This window comes from Trachemys scripta, chromosome 9 (assembly GCF_013100865.1).
Source record: "Trachemys scripta elegans isolate TJP31775 chromosome 9, CAS_Tse_1.0, whole genome shotgun sequence".
In the NCBI taxonomy this organism is placed as follows: Eukaryota; Metazoa; Chordata; order Testudines; family Emydidae; genus Trachemys; species Trachemys scripta.
Window position 1 is genome coordinate 61,377,759 of NC_048306.1, and position 15,654 is coordinate 61,393,412.

General features: G+C 48.6%; 1 protein-coding gene across 1 annotated transcript in view; it reads left to right on the top strand.

Moving 5' to 3' along the window:
• Positions 1–4,338: 4,338 nt before the first annotated feature.
• The window catches only part of LOC117882362 (G-protein coupled receptor 55-like), a 39,275-nt gene continuing 27,959 nt past the window's right edge, over positions 4,339–15,654 (top strand). Inside the window, exons 1-3 of the mRNA XM_034780523.1 lie at positions 4,339–4,484; positions 5,576–5,776; positions 7,240–7,302. Of these exons, the coding sequence (XP_034636414.1) occupies positions 4,339–4,484; positions 5,576–5,776; positions 7,240–7,302 (410 nt within the window). The remainder of the gene's footprint in view (positions 4,485–5,575; positions 5,777–7,239; positions 7,303–15,654) is intronic.

The window sequence follows — 15,654 nt, forward strand, 5'->3', positions numbered from 1 at the left end:
AACATAAGGAAAGGTACTGAAGACTCTAAGTAACAGTAAATACTTTACTTAACATGTTGTTGAGAACTGTACATATACATATTGCTGGCTTGCCTGGCAGGCTCCAAGTGCTTTAGCAATGTGCTTCTGCTGATAGGTCTCACTATATAATAATTGCCCCCATACAACATTAAGAGTAAGGCTACGTCTACACTACAGGGGGGGAATCGATTTCAGATACGCAAATTCAGCTATGGGAATAGTGTAGCTGAATTCGATGTATCTGATCCGACTTACCCTGCTGTGAGGACGGCGGCAAATCGACTGCCGTGGCTCCCCGTCAACGGTACTTACTCCTACCTGGGCTGATGGAGTACGCGCGTCGATTCGGGGATTGATTATCGCGTCCCGACGAGACGCGATAAATCGATCCCTGAGCGATCGATTTCTACCCGCCAATCCGGGCGGGTAGTGAAGACAAGCCCTAACTTTGGTTCCTACTCCAGAGTTCCTATCATCATTTCGCAGAGATCAAATCCAGGAACCAGAAGAAAGCTGACAGTATAGCAGTAGCTCTCTTTTATTGTATGTATATACCTCTAATCTGAGTCCAAGAGCAATTTAGAAAAAAGTGACTGTCTTGTCCACTAACAAAGAACATACTGATTTCCATTGTCCTTAATGAAAACAGGAAGTGGCAGGATGAGAGATTTTAATAAAAAAATGTGTCCCTAATGACAAAACCCAAACTGGATTAGTTTGCAATTCAGAGGTCAAATGAATCATTGCTTTATCTGCAGGAAGGATGATCTTATAGTTATGGCACTGAAGTGGGACTCAGGAAAAAAAAATGGGTTCAGTTGCTGCGTTTTCCACAGATTCTCTGTGTGTCCTATGTCTGTTCACTTTCTCTCTCTGGGCCTTAGTTCCCCACCTGTAAAATGGTGGGATAATACTATTTCCTCATCTACTTACATTATAAGCTCTTGGGGGTAGCGACTGTTTCTTACTATGTGCTTGATTTGCTTGTACAGTATCACACAAGAGAGTCCCTGTTGTGAGTGGGACTTCCACATGCTACTGTAATACAAACAATAATAAACGGCAATCTATTTCAGGTACTTCATGGCCCCCGTCACCAGATTATCCAAGCACCTCATACTCTTTCATGTATGTATCTTCACAATACCCTGTAAGCAGGGCTGGCCCATAACATTTTGGCACCTGAGGCAGGGAGCTCAAATGACGCCCCAAAGCCCCCTCGCTTGGGCCAAAAATTTAAAAGGTCTCAATTCTGCCTTCTTCCTGTTCTACTCCTCTCATTATGGTGGGGGACAAGGTGGGTGAGACCCCTCAGGCAGACCCCACTGCCCCTCCTCCACCTGCCCCCACGCCCCCCCCCCCCCCCGTCACCCCAGATAGCCTATACCTCAACCGCCGCAGAGCATGGACCCTCGACGTGGTGCCCAATGGGCGCAGCCCGCCTCAGACCCTGGCTCAGTAGGGAGTGGCGGAGGGATGGGTCTTCGCAGGTGCCAGGTGCTCTCCTTCCTTCGGGAGGGGAGGTACTCTGTGGTTTTCCTGCAGGAGACCCATAGGGATCCAGCCGCCGAAGATAGCTGGCGGCTGGAGTGGGGGGAAAGCGTTTATTTTAGCCACCTCACCACCAATTCGGCTGGAGTGGCCACCCTGTTCTCCCCCGACCTACAGCCCGAGGTGCTGGGGGTTGCCGAGGCTGAGCCGGGCCGCCTGCTGAACCTCTGGGTCTGTATGGAGGGGCTAGTGGTCAATCTTGTCAACATTTATGCCCCGACATCGGGCCCAGAGTGGCTGAATTTCTATCAGCAGACATCCGCCTTCCTCGGCTCCTTGGATCCTTGCAAATGCCTGGTCTTGGGTGGGGATTTTAACACCATCCTCGAGGAGCAGGACCAAGCAGTGCCCAGCAGCCACGGATGTCCTTTGGGACATTGTCGACCATCACTTCCTGGGGGATGTCTGGCGCGACCACCACCCGGACGACGTCTCGATGTTCATCTCTGTCCGGGTGGAGGCCCATCGGTCACGCCACTCCCTGTTGGACCGCACTACCTATCATGCTTCCATTTTTCATGGGCCCATTCCTCCAGCAGCCGACCAGCCCCATTTTCACATCACCATCTAGCGACCATGACGGCCTCTCTCTGCGCGGAGAGGCCGGGGCTGGCTTATTGGCACTTTAATAGCATCTTGTTGGAGGATATGGGCTTCGTGGCATCCTTCCGGGAGTTCTGCTGGCCTAGTGAGGGCAGAGGTGCACCTTTCCCTCTGAGTGGCGGTGGTGGGACATGGGGAAGGTGCACGCCCAGCTATTTTGCCATGACTACACCCGGGGCGCCAGCCAATGGAGGGATGTGGCGATAGAGCAGTTGGAACGGGAGGTCTTAGAGCTGGAGAGGGTGTCTGGCCGCCAGGCCCGAGGATCCATTCCTCTGTGGAGCATGCCGGGAGAAGCGGAAGGAGCTCCGGGCCCTCGAGGACTATCAGGCCCAGGGTGCCTTTGTTCGATCCCACATCCACCTCCTTCAGGAGATGGATCACAGCTCCCACTTCTTCTACACCCTCAAGAAAAGGAGGGGGGCCAAGAAGCACGTCACCTGCCTCCAGGCAGAGGACAGCACCCCCCTCATAGATCCGGCGGAGATGTGTGGGAAGGTCAGGGCCTTCTACGCAGGTCTTTTCTCCCCAGATCCAACCGATCCTGCCACTTGCAGAGTGCTCTGCGATGGACTCCCGACGGTCAGCGCCGGTGACCGAGACCGGCTAGAGCTGCCTCTCACTCTGGCCAAGTTCTCGGAACCCTCCGACGCATGCTCACCAATAAATCTCCGGGCATGGACGGGCTGATCATGGAGTTCTACCGCATGTTCTGGGATGTCCTCGGCCCGGACCAAGTCACCATCTGGGCCGAGTCCTTACTGTGACGGGTTGGATCACAGAAACCCCCTTGGGAGCTGCCACCCGATGTGCAAAGACTACCCCTGCTTCTGTTTTCCCTGCCAGCTCAGGACTCCAGCACCCTGTCTTGCTGAGCCGGACACTCCCGTCTGGCTCCAGACACAGACCCAGGGTCTGAATCTCCTGTCCGAAAGTTGCAAGTTTACCTGAAAACAGCTCGCAGTAGTGTGCTTGTCTTTAGCACTCAGATGCCCAACTCCCAATGGGGTCTAAACCCAGATAAATCTGTTTTACCCTGCATAAAGCTTATGCAGGGCAAACTCATAAATTGTTCGCCCTCTATAACACTGATAGAGAGATATGCACAGTTGTTTGCTCCCCCAGGTATTAATACATACTCTGAGTAAATTACTAAATAAAAAGTGATTTTATTAAATACAGACAGTAGGATTTAAGTGGTTCAAAGTAGTAACAGACAGAACAAAGTAAGTCACAAGCAAAATAAAATAAAATGCGCAAATCTATGCCTAATCAAACTGAATACAGATAATCTCACCCTCAGAGATGCTTCAGTAAATTTTCCTCAGACTGGACACCTTCCAGGCCTGGGCACAATTCTTTCCCCTGGTGCAGCTCTTGTTGCAGCTCAGGTGATAGCTAGGGGATTCTTCATGATGGCTTCTCCCTCTCTCTGTTCTCTTCCCCCCTTTATATATCTTTTGCATAAGGCGGGAAGTCTCTCTGGTTTTCCACCCCCCCCTCAATGGAAAAGCACCAGGTTAAAGATGGATTCCAGTTCAGGTGACTTGATCACGTCACTGCAAGACTTCATTACTCACTTGCCAGCACACACATATACAGGAAGACTCACAGGTAAATACAGCCATCTGCAGACAATGGGAGTCATCAAGATTCCAAACCATCATTAATGGTCCACACTTTACACAATTACAATAGGCCCTCAGAGTTACATTTTATATTTCTAGTTTTAGATACAAGAGTGGTACATTTATACAAATCAGATGATCACACTCAGTAGATTATAAGCTTTGTAATGATACCTTACAAGAGACCTTTTGCATGAGGCATATCCCAGTTACTTACATTCACTGATTACCGTATTTTCTCTAAAACTATCTCAGTTACATTATATTGACTTATTATCAAGTTTTTTATAAAACCATATAGACTGCACAACGTCACAGCATGCTCACCAATAAATCTCCGGGCATGGACGGGCTGATCATGGAGTTCTACCGCATGTTCTGGGATGTCCTCGGCCCGGACCAAGTCACCATCTGGGCCGAGTCCTTGGTGAGCGGGGTCCTCCCTCTCTCGTGCAGGCGAGCCATGCTCGCCTTATTGCCGAAGAAGGGGGACCTCCGCGATTTACGGAATTGGCATCCCGTCTCGCTCCTCATCATGGACTACAAAGTTGTAGTGAAGACCATCTCACTGTGGCTGGGGTCTGTGCTGGTGGACATTGTCTACCCAGACCAGACCTACACCGTCACGGGCCATACCATCTTTGATAACCTGTATCTGGTCCAGGATCTCCTGGAGCTCGGGTGTAGGGATGGTCTGTCGTTCGCCCTCCTGTCCCTGGATCAGGGTGGACCACGGGTATCTCCTAGGCACTCTGCAAGCACTGGGCTTCGTACCCCAGTTTGTGGGCTTTCTCCAGGTTCTGTACGCCTCCGCAGAGTGTCTGGTCAGGCTCAACTGGACCCTGACCAAGCCGGTCAGCTTCGGGTGGGGAGTACGGCAGGGGTACCCCTTCTTGGGCCAGCTGTACGCTCTGGCGACCGAGCCCTTCCTCTGTCTCGTCCGTCAGAGGCTGACGGGGTTGGTGCTTTGAGAGCCAGAGCTGTGGCTGGTCCTGTTGGCATGCGCCGACGACACGCTCCTCGTGGTCCAGGACCTGGGTGACTTGGCACGGGTGGAGGCTTGCCAGGCCATCTACTCGACAGCCTCCTCCGCCCGGGTCAACTGGGTCAAGAGCTCTGGCCTGGTGGTCGTGGACAGGTGTCAGGCGAGCTCCCTCCCACCTGCGCTTCAAGCCATCCAGTGGAGCGCAGGTCCGCTGCTCTATCTCAGTGTTTACCTTTCTGCCACGCATCTGTCTCTGCCGGAGAACTGGCACAGTTTAGAGGGCAGGGTGACTTAGAGGCTCCAGAAATGGACAGGACCACTGTCCGAGGGAGGGCATTGGTCCTCAATCAACTAGTCTTGTCTATGCTCTGGTACCGGCTCAACACCCTGGTCCCGGCCCAGGGCTTCCTGGCCAACCTCCGGATGGCGATTCTGGAGTTCTTTTGGCCAGGAGTGCACTGGGTCTCTGAAGGGGGCCTCCATCTGCCCCTGGAGGAGGGAGGGCAGGGCCTGAAGTGCCTATGCAGGTCCATGTCTTCCGCCTGCAGAGGCTCCTTTATGGTGCAGGTAGTCCGGAGTGGAGAGTACTGGCACACGCCATCCTGTGCCACTTCTGAGGGCTCCGATATGACCAGCAGCTCCTTTATCTCCATCTGGGCTGCCGGTCTTCTACCAACACCTCCTCCGTACCTGGAAACTGTTCTCAGCGACCAGGTCCGTGGCAGCCACCGTGGGGGCTGATCTCCTTGCGGAGCCCCTACTACACAACCCCCAGCTCTGTGTGCAGGTGGCAGAGTCCCCTGCAGTACGCCAGAGGTTGGTCCTGGCAGAAGTCACCAGAGTTGGAGAACGAACGGGGAGACTGGCTGGATCCCCTGACGCTCGCTCAGCGCGTGAGGCTCTCCAGGCCTCGTATTCCCCGGCACGTACTTCAGGAGGTGAGGGCCACTTTACCGCCCGCTGCTCAGGCCTACCTCGACTGGGTCCTGTGAGAGGACATGCCCCACCCACCCTTCACCCCAAGCCCTCCGGACCTTTTCATCGGGCCCCTGCCTTGTGGGCCCAACTGGCCTCCCCCTTGCCCATTCACTGTGAGCCGGCTGCACGATTTGCAGCCGGTTCATTTCCAGACCGTGCCAAGGAAACAGCTATACACGCTCATGCTCCACACCCTTCACTTCCTCACTCTTGCGTCCCACCCCGACACAAAGTGGCGGAACATCCTGCCACCTCTGTAGGATGAGAAACCCTGGTGGGCTAGCCTATATTCCACCCTGGTCCCGAGGCCCCCCCGGGGACGTCAGCTGGTGGTTCCTTCATGGAGTCATGAGCACGGGCATGTACTTGGCACGGTTCACTCCCCTCCTGGACACCTGCTCCTTTTGCGACGTGAGAGAGACCCTGGTGCACATATATCTGGAGTGCTCCAGGTTGCAGCTCCTATTCTGGCTCCTCTTGGATATGTTATTAAGTTTTTGGTTGCACTTTTCCCCTAACCTTCTCATCTATGCACTCCCTAGCCATGGCACCACAAAGTCGCGGGACCTCCTTGTCAACCTCCTCCTAGCCCTGGCCAAAATGGCCATCTACAAAACCAGGGAGAGGAAGTTGGCTGACGGGGTTTCCTGCGACTGTGGGGCCTATTTCCGCTCTTCAGTCCATTCATGCATCTGGGCAGAGTTCCTCTGGGTGGCATCCACTCGCTCCCTTGATACCTTCGAGGAGCAGGGGGCGCTGTCCCGGGTTCTCTGCTCAGAGTCCCCATCCGGTTCCCTTCAGTTAGCCCTGTGACCTCACTCCCATTCCTGTTATCTCCTTAGTTGTCCCTCACAATTATTTGGAATCCCAGACCTGTGGATCCTCCCCTTAGGCTGGGGGGAGGTCCTTTAGCAGTGGGCGGGCTCTGCCTGCCCACTTCCTGGTTCCCAATAGGATCACTCTCCTCTAGCCATCTGGCCTGACCCTGTCACACTTTCTATTTTTATTCCTTACACTTGAACTCACTTCATTCTATATATATTTTGATAATAAATTTATTTCATTTTTACCATAAACCAACTCAGTGCTGTGTTTAAAGAGAAGACTGTAGTTACCCCAGTTAAATTAATAATTGGTGATGTGTTTTGTGTCTTTAGAGGAACAAACAAACTACATTATTTCTCTGAACTGTCCAGGAGAGGACTGGATATTGCAAAGCACATGGTTTGGGGAAAATTCAGAATGTGTTGGGATAATCCTGCAAGTAGTAACCAAGATTCGTGGAAGCCAGAATAGGGCTGTAGATAGGCTGCTGGGGCTTGTTTACCACAGATTTGAATATGGGTCCTGAGACGACTTAGGAGTCTGATTCTGGAACCACAGATCCGCCCACGCTAGGTACAGACATTTCCTGGCGGATCAGCCACCTGCTGGGGAAAAGTTCTTTCTTTTTCCTTCTCTTTTTCTTTTCAGCTTCGAGGGCAAGGCACTTCTCAAAGCGGGCCACTGCCCGATGGAGGATGTGGCACCATTGAGGTTGGTTGGTGGCTTGCTCCTCCCAGCTGGTGGTATCCCCATCAGTTTTCTTGAGATAAGCTTTCAGTGTATTTTTGTTGCGTTTCCTCTGACCACCATGGGATCTCTGACCATAGGTGAGCTGAGAGTAGAGGGCTTGTTTTGGGAAGCATGAGTCTGTCATCCACACACAATGTCCAGCCCAGTGGAGTTGGTGCATGAGGATCATTGCTTCAATGCTGGTGACATTAGCTTCAATGAGGATGCTGGCATTAGTGCAGCAATCTTACCACTTGATGCAAAGGATCTTCCAGAGGTATCGGTGGTGGTATCTCTCCAGACTCTTGAGGTGCTGTCAATAGGTCATCCAGGTTTTGCACCCATAAAGGAATAACAGTTGTGTTATGGATCTGGATCTTGGTGTCCTTCTGTAGGTCACAGTCCGTGAAAATGTGCTGGAGAAGTTTCCCAAAGGAAGCACTTGTGCTCTGGATCCTGTGCTGGATCTCATTGTCGATTTTTGCATTTTGAGAAAGTTGGCTACTGAGGTAGCAGAAGTCTCCAAAGTCTGTTCCTTGATGGTGACTTGTGGTGGGTCATGTGCAAGGCCTGAAACACTAAAGCATAACTCCTGCTGACTTCAGTGGGAGCAGGATTGGTACCTAGGATATTATCTGTAATGGGCTTCTCATTGCCTAAGTAATGTACCAGGACCCATTCACTAGGCATGGTGCAGAAAGACTGTCCCTACCCCAAAGAGCTTTCCATTTCAATATACTCGAACCAGACATTGATTTGTGTGGGGCCTGATGTTGTAACCATCTCACCACAAACTCATGTAGCAACTGCACACTGAGGTTTGTCATAGAGCAGTCTATTACCGTCTTTGAATGTTCTTTAACACACTAACTTCCTAAGAAGTTCTGCTCCATCTGCTGTTATCATTTCTCTTTTAATTTAAACACAAAGAGAGAGAGGATTGTTTAAAAATACTATTAAAAGACTTAACATGCAAAGAAAGGGCTTGATTGTGTCATTTTGGCACAGCCCAGAAAGAAAGGACATTCTGGAGCTTCAGAACCCCTGCAGGAGCAATGGGAGGCATTCTACCTTTGTGCCTATTGCTATACCTCTTTGTGGGGGCGCATGTTACTCTCCTTGAGCATCTGGCTGGTGAATAAAAAGCATTGAGCCATGGTGCTGTTTCCTCACCATCTCACTGTTGTCTACTGTATGCTCTTTGGGAGAGGCACTATCTGCATGTACAGCACCTAGAACAATGGGCCTTTGTTCATGGACAATGCTTCTTAGCACTGCTGTAACAAGCTATAATCAAACCACTAATATCTGCAACCATATTGAGCAAGATTGCACTTACATATACGGCAGCTGGCCCCCAAAATAAGGCCCTATGGCTACAGTGTCAAAGCATTCTATGTTAATTTATTGGTTTCCAGACCCCTCTATGAAATAGACAAGTACAGTGCTATTGTATCTCAGATCAGAGTCATACCAAAGCCAGCATCAGACCCTGCCACTGCCTCACTTTATCATACATCAAACAAATCACCTCAGCTGGCACTTTCATAGAACTGCTTCACTACTGGAAGTAGTTTGTTACCAGCCCTCTCCTTTCAGTTTGTAATGGGCTTCCACATAGCTCTCCCTTTAGGCTATAACATCTTTCCAGCCCTTTACCATGGCTGCTACTGCCTGCTTATACCCCTCCCTCCTTTCATGTCTTCACAGCCACTCTACCTTGCTCCTACATGCCCCAGGGCCTCTGTCTGGTAGTACCTCCTTACATACAGCAGCTTTTGAGACTCTGCCCCCAATCTGCTCAAATTGCCCCTTATATCTGCCAGCAGGCCTGGTTCTGAATCACATGCTCTCACCACATGATCATTCCCTTCACCTGGGAAGGCAAGCTACACCTGGTTTACCATGAAATAGGCACATGGGAAAATAGAGGAAGTGATAAAGCTAGGATGAGAATTTAAGAGGTCTTGCTCTGAGCAAAACCTAATAAACCACACTGGTTCTCAGTAGAAACCTTACTTCATTTTGGGGTCATAATATTATTCCACGTCATTTTGCATCAGCTCTCACAAAAGCCTGTAATTGTGAGTCATTATTTCCATTGTGCAGCTGCAGAAACTTGCAGTCAAATGCAAAGGATTATGTTAACTCCCATAAAAGCAGGTCACCAGTGAATCTACCTGGGCACAACAGTTATCTCAGTCACACGGCTGTAAATTCAAAACAGCTCCAGTATCATCATTTGAAGAAAGGGAGTGTTGTCTAATGGCTCCAGCAGAGAATGGGAAGCCAAGGCTCATGGGTTTTGTTCTCAGCTGTGAGGGCTATGCAAATACTCACATTGAGCCTGAAGCTTCAGTTCACAAAATCTCAAGTCTTCAACAAGGGCCTTCTGTGGCCACTTCTCACCTTGGCAAAGCACTGGTAACAGGTCATTGGCTCCTCTAATCCTACCCCCCCTCGGTAATACAGCAGAGATAAAACACCCTTACTGCTACTGTCGGCCAGCTCCAGAGAGCTCACTGTTAGTAGCATACATGATAGACAATGTGTAGGTCAGAGTACTTTAACAGTGAGCTGGAGATATTCCCCATAAGCCCTAGCACCTTTGCTCAGGAGCCGCCAAGTTCTCCCTATTTACCACTTTAAGGATTAGAGGGATTCTCACAGCCTCAGCTCAACGGCGCCAGCTGATTGTGGGAGTTGTTCTATTAAGAATCAACACATGCAGCACCCCTTCCTCCAAGAAGCAGGTCTGCAAAATGTATGTGGCTTCCCCACAGAGGGCAAATTTGGCCCTTCCCATGGGACTATGGGAAAAAATAAACACTCTGCCGTGCAAGAGGGGGCTGGCCTGTGTGCCCAGCTCTATTCATTGTGAAATACAGCTGCCTGTACTCACTACCACATTGCTGCATCACTGGCTATAAAGTTCGTGCAGTTGTATGATCTCCAGGCTGCCTGGACAAGTGCTTTCTGCAAAACAGGGGAGGAGAATCATAGACGTGTAGGGCTAAGGGACCTCAAGAAGCCATCTAGTCTACCCCTGCATGCTGAGGCAAGACCAGGTATAGAAGTGCATGAAATAGGGCAGCTTGGAAAGTGGGGGTGTGAAGATAAGAAATGTATGCTCTGGTTAAAATGTAGAGCTACAGACACATGCAGGCAGGAAGGAAGCTGGTAGGGAGCATATGTAATTAGGCAGGTGTTTGCTCTCCGTTCATTAATCTTTTGTCTCCACTGAACTCTGCCCCTCACTATCTTTTTCTATGGCTAATTTTTCCTTTTCATACAATGACCGAAGCAAAATGACGTACTAACACAAAAACCTTGTCTAAGTGATATTGGAATAGATGCAGTTCAACCCTTTACAGAAGTTTTCATTTTATCCAGCCTTTTAACTTTGTCACAGTCACACACAGCCAAACCATTCCTCTTCCAAATCCCAGCTTTATGGGACATAACTCTAAAAGCAAAGCACGGAGATCTTTGTAAATTTTGCCTTTGAAAGTGTAGCCTGTTAATATCTGCAGATTAGCGTGAGTTTAAGATCCTGCTCTATGAATCAAACTCATTTAGCTCCCTCTTTAGCAAAGTATTTTCTATGGAAGCTTATGCAAACTTGCAATCTAGTGCGTTCTTATCAGGGGAAGCTGTCACGTACACAGAAGACTTTGGGACTAGGGAGGCAACACCACATACAGATCAGCTCCTAGTTTCTTTCCAAGACTTTGCTATGAAGAGGGGTCACTCATGACTTGCTTCTAGAGACCAAGGGGAGGTGGTGAAGGGGTCAGGACTCCAAAGGGACAGCACCCATAGGAGAAAGGTGGAAACAAATTAAATACACAATCCTACTTCATTTAATGTTACTCCACTTCGCTGAAAACCCAATTCATTGTTGCTCTATGGTAGTTGGTACTAAAGGGCCATAGAGTGGGTGATAGACCCCTGTCAGGGAATCTCCGTAATGCAGGAGGGCCCTGTGCTGCCTCCACAGAAACCCCTGGTGCAGGGGTCAGGGCCGGCTCTAGGTTTTTTGCCACTCCAAGCAAAAACAAATTTGTCCTCCCCCGCCTTTTTGGGGGCTTTTACACGTTTGCACTTTGCAATGTTTTTGTTTTGTTTTTGACTGTTTAAAATTTAAAAAAAATGAAAACAGAGAATTTGTAGTTAGTGAAATAAAACAATTTCCTACTAGTGTACTCATTTAATTTTAACAAAATCACAATTACAAACACTGATACTGGTAATGTTAAAAGAATGTGTAATGCTATAGCTGTGTTTGGAGTGAAAAAAATCCTTTCTTGCTATAAATTCTAATACTTTTAGAGGAGAAGTTTTAGGTCTTATTAGCTCAGATAAAGCTATGTCTGGTTCAGACACAAGCAGCTGCCAGCAACTCCAGACCCAGAAAGGCAGCAGCACACACAGATTCCCCCGTCCCATCAGCCCAGCTTAGTGGAAATGGGGTACACGGGTGGGGGGGAGGGGACACCCCGCCATTAATCAGAGCGCCCCCCCCCCGCAGAACAGACAGGAGGACGCTTTCAGTCTGGAGTGGTCAGGGGTGACTCCAGGGATGAACGGGAGGGCTGGAGGGAGGGGTAACAGGAACAGCAGTGGCTGCACAAGTGGAGCAGGGCAGAGGAGGGGAATCCCCCTGGTCCAGAGCAGTCACCTGGCTCCAACGGCTGGTCCTCCAATTGCCCCCTGCAGCTCAGGTCTCTCCCTCTCCCCCACGCTGCTGCTCACCTGCCTGCTGTGCCGTTTCCGTCAGCCAAGCGAGCCTCTCGGCAGCAGGTCAGGTGGGAATGCAAACCCTCCGCATGGCAGAATGCCGCCCCTGGAAATGTGCCGCCCCAAGCACATGTTTCCTCTGCTGGTGCCTAGAGCAGGTCCTGGCAGGGGTGTTTCAGAACAGAGCAGGAGCATATTAGGCAAAAGGTGGCATAGCTAGGGCAGGCCTGCATCCCAGCCAAGCAGGCCTCAGGCTTACCCTAGCCTACACTGGGGTCTGAACGAGCCCATGAGTGATGGCACAAGCCACCTCTATCCCTGCACTAGCACAGGGATCTGGCCCTCATCCTCCATTCCTAAAGCACCAGGATCCACGGTGGATGTGGAATCTTGTGACAGATAAGCCTAAGTCACTGGAAGAGGTACCAGGTGTGCCCTTGTACTATACATCTAGATGCCCCATTTACTGGGGCCTCACTGGAGAAATGAGCACCAGTGCCTCCTTGTCCGATTGAAGATTAGTGATGATTGGGGGATAGGGAGGATGTGGAAGGACAGCACATGAGAGTTTCTTGAGCCAGGGAAGTGAGAATGCCTTTACTTAACAAGTTTAAAGCTCTCTGAAAACATTGGTAGGTTACTGTTGGTCTCCAATTCCAACTAATTCACGTAAGGTAGATCCATGGTTAAGTGAGACACTCTTTGGCTCATTTTCCTGGAAAGCCAGTACCAATACTTCTCAGGTTCATTTAACTGCTGTACCTCGATGCCTTTTACAAATATGAAATCTCATGAGGACACTCCGAGGCAGGGAAGTAATGAGGAATAACCGGTACAGTTATAAAAAGCAATAATTATACCACCATATTTACAGTGATATGGGAAACCCCAGAAGTGATAAATGGAAGTATATCAACTGGCAGAAACAATAATTGCCTTTGCTTTGATGTATGTAGTGTATCTGTAGGCCATTTACATCACATACTTGAGCTCTTGTCTTTAAGAGGAAGTTAATAGTCTCTGAATGCAGGGAGTCTGCATTTGCTTTGAAAACCGTGCAAGGTGGTAACTATGAATGACAAACACAGTGCATGCTCTTAACAAAGGATTTCAAAATGTTTGCAGTGGAGTTAGGACATGCCTACTCCATGTCTACTTTCAGGAACAGCTCCAGTTCCAGAACTGGTGTATCAATGTAGCTGCACTCTAATGCACTGTAGCACTAGTGGAGTTGCTCCAGATTTACACCAGTGTACTGAAATAAGAATCTGGCCTTTAGATTATAAACTCCTCCGGATAATGATCCCAGACCAGGTTCTCGGCAATGGTATTATGCCAATTTACACCTGATGACAATCTGGTCTCATGTCTTTAAATTGTCTGTAAATGACCACACCAACTATGGTAGTGTGAGAATGAGAAACTCATAATTTTGAGCCAAACTCTCAGATTTAATCAAGGCTTATTTACTTAATCAAGCCAATTTCCTGTTGCTTTCAATAGAAGTTTTTCTCAACTAAGGACCACAGAACTTGGCCTAGTTTAATATCCTTTGCTTTAACACATGCATTGTGAGACAGCTTTATGACTAGCATGTACTAAATGTAGATTTTAATTGCAAATTGCAGCTTTCGTTTTTGTTCACAAATAATTAGAGACGGGCTCAAGCTGCGAAATTCGCATCTGGAGCTAGTGTTCAGCCCCCACAAAGTTCTATCCAGGGTTTTAGTCTGGCCTATCATACAGACAGGGTTTGGGGAAATTTGGATCCAAACATGGGCTTGATTTTTGAAATCTACCGCCTATAGCTCCAAATGGATTTGAGAGTGCTGGAAACTAGGGTTTAGGTTCAGCTGTATGTCTACCCGAAATGTCCTTTTCTTGCTATTGCTGTTGTTGGGGGGGCAGGGGGGGTTATCTTTTGAAGTTGTGTGTTATACGTAGCACATATAGCAAATAACAAAACTCAAGTAATAAAAAGAACAACTTCAAGCCAAAACTTCAGCTACAGCCAGGGTATGCTCAGTTCTACCTGGGAAGAGGCCACAAAGCTGGGCTCAAGAGGTAGAATATGCTAGGTTTAAGACAGCTTTGGAATGAGGGACCATCAGAAAGCAGACTTAGTGAACACAAGAATTGGGCCCCTAACTGCTACATTACTTCCCAGCATAGTTTGCATGGATATCAGGTATAGGCAAAGCTCCATGTGCCCTGCCACAAGCATGACCTAAATCCTGCAGCAAGAATCAAGATTCTGATGCACTCTGGCGGAAATTCTGAACATACTGTAGAAGCTTCAGACAAATTTTTAGAAGTGGATGTTTTTATTCGATAAAATATGTGAATGAAGAATGCAACTGGTACAGTAGCTCCTGACTGATTTATTTCGATATTAAATTCAATTTCATGCTGTCCCCACACTTTCAGTTTTCAACATGCCGCAGATTGAAATCACAGGTTTCAGAGTGAACATTGCTTTGATATGCATGGGAGAGTTCACGCCTCGCAGCTTTTGCATCAAGTTCTCCATAAATGCCCAAAGAATCACTGCATCAGTTTGCACTCTCTCAGCATTTTCAAAGTTATCCCCATAGATTCTGGAGCTAAATTCTGAAGCTAGGCGCTGAATTTTGTGGCAAATTGTGTGGCTGTGGAATCATGGTATTCAGGGGGTTCTGAATTTTAAAATAAGGGGTTTTTGGAGGGAGGGAGAGCATTAAACTCCAGAAGAAGCCACTTGATCAACAGCACAATTAACCCAGACTATTCAAATAAGTGTTAGTAGATAGTATTTATCCTGCCTGCATGACTAGCACAATGGTAAACAAAACACAAGAGCAGCAGATAGTAATTCTGGGAGGTTCGAGTGGTCAGAAGGCTGTCCGCAAAAAGGAGAAAGTCAGTTACAATACAAACAAGTCAGGCTTTTTTTTTCAGATCTAAGGAAAAATCTCCATATGGTGATCTACTCCAACTTGTTCAGTCCTGACTCCCAGAAAAGCCTGACAACACTGCCTTTATTCCTCAAATGCAATGCATCCTTTCTCCCCTGTATTATAAAATTAAAGTGGTAAAATGCAAAAGGAAAAGAGCAGTACAATGGTTAATGTAGAGCAAGTATTTGTTCTCTCCTCGGGACATGGGGACATGCTTGACAGAAAACAGCACTGTAAAATGGACTGTATAAAAATATGGGGGCTGAGGCATATACTGGGAGATCAGAGGGTCCAGGGCATAAGGAAGGAAATGGGGGCGAGGCAGGAACAATGCAGAGGAACAGTTCAGAGGGCAAGAACTCTTTGGTAGGGAGCCAGTTAGTGATGGAGAGGTGGCAATGGTGTTGTGGAGGGAATGTAGGAAGGCTGCAGTAAAGTCCATTGCTCCTATGGCATCAGTGGGGTGGAGCAGAAAGAATGCAGCTCTCCTTGCTTGTGGGGCACAATCATCTGATTTTTGAATTCTTGGGGTGAATAATCATTTCTTCTGAGCAATATGTGCTGTTGCTCTCATAACTTAGTGCCTACCCAATATAGTGCCTATCCCAGCTGCCCCATAGCTAGGTGCCCATTCCTCTGGAGTGCTGCCCCCCCCCCC